Source organism: Haliotis cracherodii, unplaced genomic scaffold (genome assembly GCF_022045235.1).
Source record: "Haliotis cracherodii isolate W230 unplaced genomic scaffold, xgHalCrac1.p SCAF_19, whole genome shotgun sequence".
Classification (NCBI taxonomy): Eukaryota; Metazoa; Mollusca; class Gastropoda; order Lepetellida; family Haliotidae; genus Haliotis; species Haliotis cracherodii.
In genome coordinates this window covers 4,665,392-4,675,446 of record NW_027266274.1, presented here as the reverse complement: position 1 = coordinate 4,675,446, position 10,055 = coordinate 4,665,392, and the positions used below count along the sequence as shown (strand labels likewise).

The following is a 10,055-nucleotide window of genomic DNA, read 5'->3' as shown; positions in this document are numbered from 1 at the left end:
CTTCAAGTATTCCGTCCCCAGAGAGAGTGAGGCCACGGCCCAAATTCTTCTTTTGATGTTTCCGACAATTCTACCTTTTCCTTACTGAGGTGGTATGATGAACTCATAACACCTTCTCGGCGTGCGGAGGGTCGAGTTGGCAGACCCACAAACACCCGAGTCGTTACTTATAACTCGCCAACTGACTGTACACAAGAACAATAGAAGGATCATCTTTCTTCTTCTTTTGATAAGAAGATTATCACTTTTAGAACTGCACAGTTCAAAGGACACTCATGGTAAAACGAGAGAACCTGGCTTAAAGTCCGGCCAATTTCAAGCCCTGCTATTATTTGTAGTCGGCAGGATAAGCTGTTCACCTGTCGTGTAGTATTCTCCCTGCTAACACGGAAGCGAGTACAGCCTAAACAGCTAACGCTGTTTCTTTAGGTTTTATCAGTAGTAGAGACGCTGAACCTAAGAGACCCTCCACCCCACCCCTCAATCCCCCGCCACCCCCCAACCTCCTCCCTATATCCCACAGCTCGTCTGTCTGTGAAGTTTGTAATATCGCTACTCATATACAGTAGCACAGTATTTGAAAGTGGGGTGTTGTGATCGGTTTTGTCGATCAAGCAGTAGACTTCTTAAGATAGCGACTTGAGAAAAAGAACCAGTATCAAAGACTACAGCAAGGGACAGTGGCGGAACCCCGGCAGTGGATGTACAGTGACTGTTTACACGTCTATTGTCATGGCCTGCTTGCCTGTAGCTATCGACTGTAGAGTGTCTAATACATTTGATAATATCAGTTTCAGAGGCTCAGTCCTACTGTTCTACAGAGTTTGACTACACGAATTGCTTGGCCTTTATTTTGAAGTGGGGAGCGAATTCGGCCGTATGATGTACATGAGGACAGAGATAAGACTCGATAACCCGGAGCAAATCCCGCTATGGGAGGCTCCTCTGGTATACTTGACACGCACTTTGATGATGGGAAAATCTATCGAGAAATAGACAGACTAAGACGCAAGCCGGGGGATTCAAATACAAATAAGGAATCGCGACACAAAGGAGCGAGAAGGTAAACCGAGTTTAAAACATGAGTCGCTCGGCCGCTACGCGTCAGAAATTGTCGATGTGAATGATAGAAACAAATCGCCTATCCCCACCGTGACTTGTTTGTGAAGGAAAAAATTGGAGGACCTGATTGGGGGTAAGTTTGGAGGAGGGATACTCCCCGTCAGTGTTGATCCCGCCCTGCGTTACACGAGGTACCCGATACACACACCGCATGATGGACATTTTACCTCGCTTTGCTTACTGTCGTCTGTCACTTGTAGATGTGCACGAGACGAGCGCGCGCGGAACTTGAGTTGCCTAGAGTGACCGTTCTTGGATAGGAGAGCAGACGACACTTTGATGAAGCGGATCGTTTTCGGAGCAAATTTGTAAAATACATTTGAACAAATGTTGTTTCTTTGTGGAAGTGAAGTATGGATTTCAAGGAATGACACTTAAGCACAAACGATATTGGATGTAGCAGTATTTGAATCTGAATATTTGCATGTGATTATATTTTTTCTCCATGTGAACGCACATATACTTTGTTTTGAATTTTACATACTTGTACAAACGGACGATGTGTATACGGACTTTGATTTGTTTAAAACTTCTCTTATCTCCTCTACTTGTTTCGTTTTCGATCGGAGAGGCATTTATTGACCGTCTCGAGCAATGCGAACCTATAAAAATCCCGCAGTGCCGTTCTATGCCTTACAATATGACGCGCATGCCGAACCTGCTTCACCACAGCAGTCAGGAAAATGCAAGGCTCGCCTTTGAACAATTTGAGATGCTCTTAAACAAAAACTGCAGTGAAGCATTGTTGTTTTTCCTATGCTCCATATATGTGCCAATATGCACAGTCTCTTTCCAACCCGACCCAATCCCTCCGTGTAAGGGGGTTTGCGAAAAGGCGAGGGCAGGGTGTGAGCCCGTCATGAACGCTTATAATGTGTCGTGGCCTGAGGCCCTGGACTGCTCACGACTCCCCCGATATGAACGGGGGGTATGTGTGTCCCCCGAAGCCATTGTCTCCCCATCAAGGAGAAAAGGTAAGTTAATTTCTCATCTTCTCAAAAGCTTGACAACTTTTGATATTGATATCGGTTTTTCATAATGCTACATTATTTTATGTTACCCATGTTCCTTATTACACCATAAAACTTTGTTTAGTATGCATTAAACATGTCATATTAAGTATATTGACGACTGAGGTATTTTAAAATCATTTTATGAAACTATTAATCATACATAAACTTGTACAAAGCAACGTATCTTTTTTTTAAAAATGCTCAAGTTCAAACCAAAATGAAAGACACACTACCTATTATTTACATTTTTTTTATCATTATGTCTCCAGTTATTCGATATGGCACAGGCAATTTCTACTAATGGGAGATTCATACGTCGGTACATTATTGTTCTGGGAAAGCATTGTCGCTTAATCATGATGTTTTCTATACACGCGAGTACATGAAAACCATATTAGGCGGACATGCTCCTTTAATTCTCGCCGCGTGTTTTGATGACCTCTTGTAGAGATGACCCGAAATCCTTTGATCTTTCGCTTTGATCATTTGCGATTAAGGTAAACTGGGCCCTATCACGGTCCCCTAGGAATCCAGCGATTCACCAGCGCCCCGACAGAGTGTTCCCGTAATGGCGGTGTTTACATATTGTCCCACAGAACACGTGTTGAGCTCTCGGAAACAAACACTCCCAGCGAGTGATTGGAAAATCTAGAATGTGTGCACTGCCCGCTGATCGTAATATTTGCATGTTAGTGTACAAAAGGGATTGATACCAATTACCTTGACACGTTGATTTGGGATTTAAAGCTGTTACGCCTTTTTTACCATTCATAATTCGAAGTTATTGGAAAGACTATTTGGGATCCTTTTAATGTGACGGGTGGTTTGTAAACTGTCATTCATTTCATGCCACGTCTCAGTAACGTCTCGCTACGTTTGTGAAAGTGGATGAATAGTGGTCAGGGTGTATGATGGCGTCACATGTTTTTGTTTTTTATTGTAACTGAAGGACGCGATTTTCAACATTATACAGGTTACATTTACGTACATTGCGTTTCAACTTTATCATGAAAAAGCACGAGACACAATTTGTTTTCCTGTCATATCTAACTAATTCGTGCATGTAATTACACAGACACACGTACGTCTCGCGTACGTCTCACAATCGGTAAAACCCAGAATGCATTTGTTAGTTTGTTTGACAGTAACAGCAAAGGTGTGATGCATCCCCCCTGACGTATCCCAGTTTCCTAAAGTCGAACACGTCCATGTTTTCCTTCCTGAACCACCCGGAACATCCACTTTCTAAGGCAACAGTATCTAGGCTATTATCTGTAGCAGTTTGGTTACCCAAGTATTAGTGTTGGTGAGAAGTTATAACATATTAAGTACCAAAACGTCAAACATGATTTTGAGGTTCACCAAACCAGTAAGGATAAGGTCGACAGAGTGTGTTTAATGCCCAGTGGAATCTCGTTCGGGGGATAATCCAGACCCGTTATTCTCCGGCGCTGGCGTTTTATATTATATTGTAATAGTCAGGTCAAATAGTGAAGCTGTAACGTATTGTGTTCTGACAAGGTATCATCAGTCTATATAACAACACGTATTATATCGTTAACAGCAAAGTGCAATCTCAATGAGATGACGCATAAGAGGCGACAGTATCCATATGGAGAAGTACTATGGCTGAAATAACATCTGTGATGACCTAACTGTATGGAACTCAGAGCTCCAGATAAGCTTTTGGTGTTGTGGGTATTTTACCCATGCATTTTAAAATCATTGGGTATCAGTAATTCTGTCTGCGTATTCAAATTTCTGTTACCCACTAGTTTTTACACATGTGGGTATTTAAGTTAAATATTTTAAAACACTATTCATCTAGTCCCTGCAAACTGGTGTCGTGTGGGTTCGAGAGCTTTATAGGACTCAAAAATACCAGGATACTTCCACAAGAAAGTGTGATGGCAAATGATCATGATGTAACTGTCATCGTGGAGTTTGGCAAGGTTGAGGGAATGCCCGTTTTTTTCAAAATAGGTTGCTGATTTGCTAATCGAATACGCAGGGTTACTTCACAATATTTTGATGATACGCACAAGTTTTATTTTTGTAGCGTATCTGTAATGTTCGTTGCGTATTTGATACGCTTGGATTATATTTTACTGTGTATTTCTGCATTTATGATGCGTATTTTACGCAGTTACGCAGCTTATCTGGAGCTCTGGGAACTATGTGAGGATAAACTTCTAGACGTATATACGACTGTATATAGTCTACATAGCATCATGTGTTAAACGAAGATTTTGTCTCTGCGTCATTAAGGTATCTCCCCCCCCCCCCCCCCCCCCCCCCACACACACACACACACACTGCAAGACATACATGTGTAACAAACTTGGAGACAGCACACACGAACGTTATATGACTAACGTTATAATTCGTTTATCCCTGTCTTTTTTAGTGTTCATATACAAACTTCAAATTGTAGGTATCATTAAAAATACACATCCAAAACAAATACTGTTCCTGTTTTACTACTTTCATCTAAACCTAGTTCTCTTTGAAGACAAACACCAGCATCGACTGTTTCGTCAGCGTGAATTCTACCCACTCATATGTCTATCACGTTATCATTATACACATAGTTCTGTATGATGAGACGATGCCAGCTATTGTGTATCTTGCTGTATGCTTATAACCCAGGCTCGGCAGAATTGGTCTGTGTCCATTCCAAAGCGCTCAGCATGCCTCGGGCTTGTGTGGGGTAAGAGGCGAGATTTCTTGTACTGCTTACGACAATTCTAGAAATCCACGGAATAAGTAGTATTTGCATCAAAGAGAAAAAGATTAAACGAATTGGTTTGTAAACATTGAAAAGACCGAGAACAATGTCAAACTAGAATACTGTCAATACTCCTAAATTTACCTCTTGGAGATCTAAGGAACCGTTTCCCGTCTTGGGCATAGCTACTTCTGTCGTCATCGTATATGGGGAAATGTTGTATCGCATAGACCCTTTACTTGAAGGGAATATTTGTAGAACAAAGTAAGAAACATTCAGATTTGGCTAACTTAATAATGCCTGTAACGTATAGACCACGCGGTTATTATCGAAGCAAAGGCAGACATGAAACGTTGCCGTATATGTTTCTAAGTCGTAGAACAGAGTCAAAGACCATTCCCAATTACATCAATGAGAAAGCTGAACTCGGAAATATTTTTAACAATGACAGGGGGGAAAGCAAAAATAATAAGAATTTGGGCGTGGTTAACGAGTCATAGATATGTTGACAATATGGAAGGTAAATCAGGTTCTCTTGTTGGTCAAACAAAACTGTTTTCTGGACAAGAATAATGTGCTTGAACGAAAACCCGACCCAAGATTTGATCATTTGAATGAGTGTGGGGTACACTCGATATCATCATTGACTGTGTGTGTGTGCATGTGAGCGTTCAGTCGTCCAATTTACGGGGACAGGTGTAATGCAGGCCGTGGCTGCCATATTCCCATTCAGTATGCGTAGATCTGTAAAACACTTGTAGCATCGTATAAGAATTGTGTCAAGTACGAACCGATTATAACTCCACAAAGTATACAATTTCTGCTCTGGTGTAAACACTCATAGAGCCATTTGTATGAATGTTTTGAATATCTGACGCTCACCTGCTGACCTAAGTTCACAATGCATACCCAATTTACAAATAGGATACATATGACAAACTTTAATAGTCTGACGTCAAACGGAAAGCACTTTCCTGAGTGTGTAGGTACAGTCGGGATGATAACGCTGACTGGGCTATCACCAACGGTGTGCCTATTTTCTCTCCAGCTATTTGTTTTCAATAACGTGTCTTTATGGGTAGTATATTATGTACACCTATTAACCCTTGACGTGGCGCTCCATCACACAGTGCAGTATAACCCTCCCCAGCATCAGTGCTGGGTCCTAGCCCGCATTTATATTTCTCCAGCATTTCTCCTCCATTTTTCCATTCAAAATACCTTTTGAATTTGGCTGCCGTCCCAAGCAAAGAGAAAGCTTTTCCATGTAAGCCTTTTTCTAGCCTAAACATATATCTGTATCGCTGACGCATTTATTACAAACCTTTTTAAAATGTGCTTTTCTTCAAATGGGGTCCTGTGATAGTGTTTCTATGTATTGATGCTGTGCTCTCATTCCTAAGTGGGCAAGGCCTGCCTTCCACTTTGTACGTCAAATAAATAGTTAGATGTTTTTTTATTGATTACGGAACATAAGCTATGGGTGGATTTCGCCATGTTAGTTTGTAATGTTTAGAAATTATTCACAATAGTCTTTGTTTTTAACATGCCCGTCCTTTTCAACAATAATGAGTGATATTTTGTTTAGTTACTTGTAAGTACGTACTTTTTTGTAAGTACGTAATCAACCTCCTTAAACCAGACAGTCAATATGAGTGGGGGTGAGAGACACTAAACATTAGCACTGAATCAATTTCACGCAAGTCATCGTATTCTAGCTATATGACGGCGGCCTCTAAACAATCTAGTGATTGATATTGTGAGCAACTATCCACGCCGTCTGGGTACCGATCCATTTGATCGTCACTTACGACCAGTATAAGCTGTCGTGGGTTAATTCGTAGACAGCTGTAGACTAGTCGCTCAATTGACATGTTTTGAGTGAATGTTGCTTGTTTGTATGTGTTTATGTAGTTTTGTGTCTGTCTATTCTATGTTTTGTGTTGTTTTTAAGGGGTGGAGTGGGATGGGGTGAGTCAACGTTAAAAAAGCTTATGTCAAATTATTGATATTTGAAAGGACAATTAACGAAACGACACATTAATTGGATTACTTTTTTCGCTGTGTGATAGGATTTATTGGAATCGCGTTCCATTTAAAGCAGTTTATCAATGTTTGATCTGTCTGGTTGTGTCATCGTTCCAAAACGTTGAATGGTGTTCATTCTATCACTCACCGGTTTGTCTAGCCCGAACACAACTCCTTACACTCCGCTGTGATGAAGCAGTACTGTTGTGTAAGCCAACATTACACCAAGTCTTTGAAAGACATTTAGAAGTGATACACATAAGGAAGAGAATTTATGGAGTCAACTTCTTTAGGAGTTCAACGTTTAGGAGTATATATTTACTCCTTAATGAGGTGAATGAAACTACATAATCCGAAACGTTGTGTTCCTCATAATAAAAAAAGGTTGACATCCATAAAATCTCTTACCTAACAGGGGCGTTCAGGTAGCCAAGTGGTTGAAGCGTTCTTTCTTCACGCCGAAGACCCGGGTTCGATTCCTGACATGGGTACAATGTGTGAAGCCCATTTCTGGTGTCCCCCGCCGTGATATTGCTGGAATATTGCTAAAAGCGGCGTAAAACCGTACTCACTCACTCACTCACTCTTACCTAACAGGGGCGTTCAGGTAGCCAAGTGGTTGAAGCGTTCGTTCTTCACGCCGAAGACCCGGGTTCGATTCCTGACATGGGTGCAATGTGTGAAGCCCATTACTGGTGTCCCCCGCCGTGATATTGCTGCAATAGTGCTAAAAGCGGCGTAAAACGTCACTTACTCACTCACTCACATTACACCAGCTATTGTTTAACGCCGCACTCAAAAATATCCCAGCTATATGTAATCAAGTCTGAACCAGATAATCATGAGATACTAGTAAGTACCAAGACCTACTGTATCACTGTATAATAGTGTCACACATCCGGAATGAAATGAGCGGCATCCCTGTATTCAGTGGCGCTGCCCCTATAGCGAATCTATACCTTCACACGTGTCGGGCGAATATTGCCGAGGGCACTACATGTACTTCTTGTCAATCAATCGCGATTCAAAAAATGCCTTTGTTCCACCAAAACGGTTTCAGAGTAAAGTACGTTTTTGGAAATTACCATATTGATGACGTACGTGACGATGTTTGATATATATCACCGGTATCGTAGTGTACCTGGTGCAGGGAGGCGACAGATGTCGAGAAACCACATTTATGCTTATTTCTCGGGACCACTACGGAAATGGGGAAGTGAAATTCAGATAATCTGTGAGTCCCAACACGTGTTTGACGGTTGTCTAAGCGGATTATCACGAAGTCATACAGTCCTTACATATTCTGTTATCAACACATCTCATACCAGAGAAGTCGATCTAAACAATATGGAAGCATTAAATGTTGAGATCTTGAACGGAAGGCGTGAAATGTGGTCTTATCTACCCATTACAGTGTAAGCTAATCCTTGTGCGCACGCAGTAATGTAGTAACAGATTGGAGAGGTGCGTGCAACGTTTACTTAATCGTCATGCCTTGCACCGTCCGTCAAGTCCGCTCCCGTCTTGAGTAATGGCTTATTTCCAGTGCCATCCAACAGAAAGGTGACTTTTTGGTAGCATTCCCTTGGGCCAAGGATTTTCATTCATGAGTGTAGTTCTGTCAGAGTTATCTAGTGGGCGTTTGAGATATCACTTCGGCAAGTCTTTGAAGTGGAGATTAACTTGAGCAGGTAGTGTGTCGCACAGAGGTTAGAGTGCGTTGTGATTTAGCGCACGTGGCGCTGTTAACAGATCCAGTTCCTAATTAGGTTATTGGTGATTGGTCTTTAATCGCTTTCATGTGTGAATAAAACACTTTATGTAAACTTCATGTTTGATGTTATCTGGATTTGTAAGGACCTTGCCTCAACAAAAAGATCATATTTTCATTGCTTTGATAAGAAAGGGCAGAGCTTCAGTACATACTTAAACTGACACAAAGCCGATGAAATGTAAGACTAATTATCTGTAGAAGTCGTCCTGTACGGTACAACTGTCGTGTAAAGACTTCTGTATAAGCCAGTCCTTGGGTCAATATCGCCCTGATCCGGACACAAAACATCACATTAGGAACAATATCCAAATTCAAAAGCGGTGTACATGAGCCATGATTGATCGTGTTACAGTGCACGTGAACTCTGCGTTCTGTAACCTGCAACACGATGGAGTAACGGGGTCTACCTACTTGTCCAGCAGTTCTTGGTATAGGTAAAATTCCCCCGAACGCGGTGATAGCAAAGTGTTCTTAAGGTACCCTCCCAATAGAAAGCTGCCTCAGGGTGATATTGGGATAATCCAGTTGACACGAAGACCGGGTTGGAGATCAAAATTATTTATTGTAGCAATGAACGTTTCTATGAAGGGTTCTATTTAGGATTTTACCATGTTACATGATGTATATTTATAACAAAACATAAATAAATTGTACATGAAGAACTAATTTTGTTCAATTTGTTCCACCCAACAAAGTCCACCCAAGGCGAGGTAGGTGGCCAACAGCGTCCGGGAACTCGAGTGGAGTCATCTGTCCTTGTTCTTTAGTCAAGCACGATGGTTGCCAATTTCGTTGCGGTTTGGTCATGCATTTCCAAAGTTGGAAAATAGCACACGTTTGGCCTTTTCCACCGAGCTCAATCGTCTTTATTACTTCAATGACGAGATGGACGTTTGGATGGTTGTGTGGCAAGGAACAGTTCTATCGGCTATGAAGTCCTTACAGGTTGTTGTATGTCCGATGTCATTCGGTCCAGTAGTGGTTCCACATTGGCAATAGGATCGGGTTTCGTAATCTACCCATGTATTCACAACGTAATCGTTGAATTCCACGGCATAGTCGACATCTGGTGACAAGATCTATCCTTGCCTTTTGGACAAGGTGGTAGGAAGCAGTGCCAGACCAACATCTCTTTTACATCACACCTCACCACGGGGTCTTCCTTGTATGGCACCGGAAGTCCAAGGTTCTGAAATTCGACAGGAGTGAAAGAAGCTGCACTTGATGACAACTTGGAGCAATTCGATCTCAATGGCAAAGTCTTCAGCTTGTTCAAAGTCTGTCGGGGCTAGGGGTCTGCTGGGCCTCTGCTGAACTTCTGTCTTGAGTAGACGAAACAGTCTGGTACATGTTGTTGCTCGGAAAAGGACGAAGAGAAGAGGATAGGTGC

The 10,055-nt window shown here is 41.8% G+C and overlaps 1 protein-coding gene across 1 annotated transcript in view; it reads left to right on the top strand.

The window, feature by feature from the left end:
• Positions 1–837: 837 nt before the first annotated feature.
• The window catches only part of LOC139467037 (secreted frizzled-related protein 3-like), a 37,544-nt gene continuing 28,326 nt past the window's right edge, over positions 838–10,055 (top strand). The window contains exon 1 of the mRNA XM_071248747.1: positions 838–2,096. Within this exon, the coding sequence (XP_071104848.1) occupies positions 1,622–2,096 (475 nt within the window). The 5' untranslated portion in view covers positions 838–1,621. The remainder of the gene's footprint in view (positions 2,097–10,055) is intronic.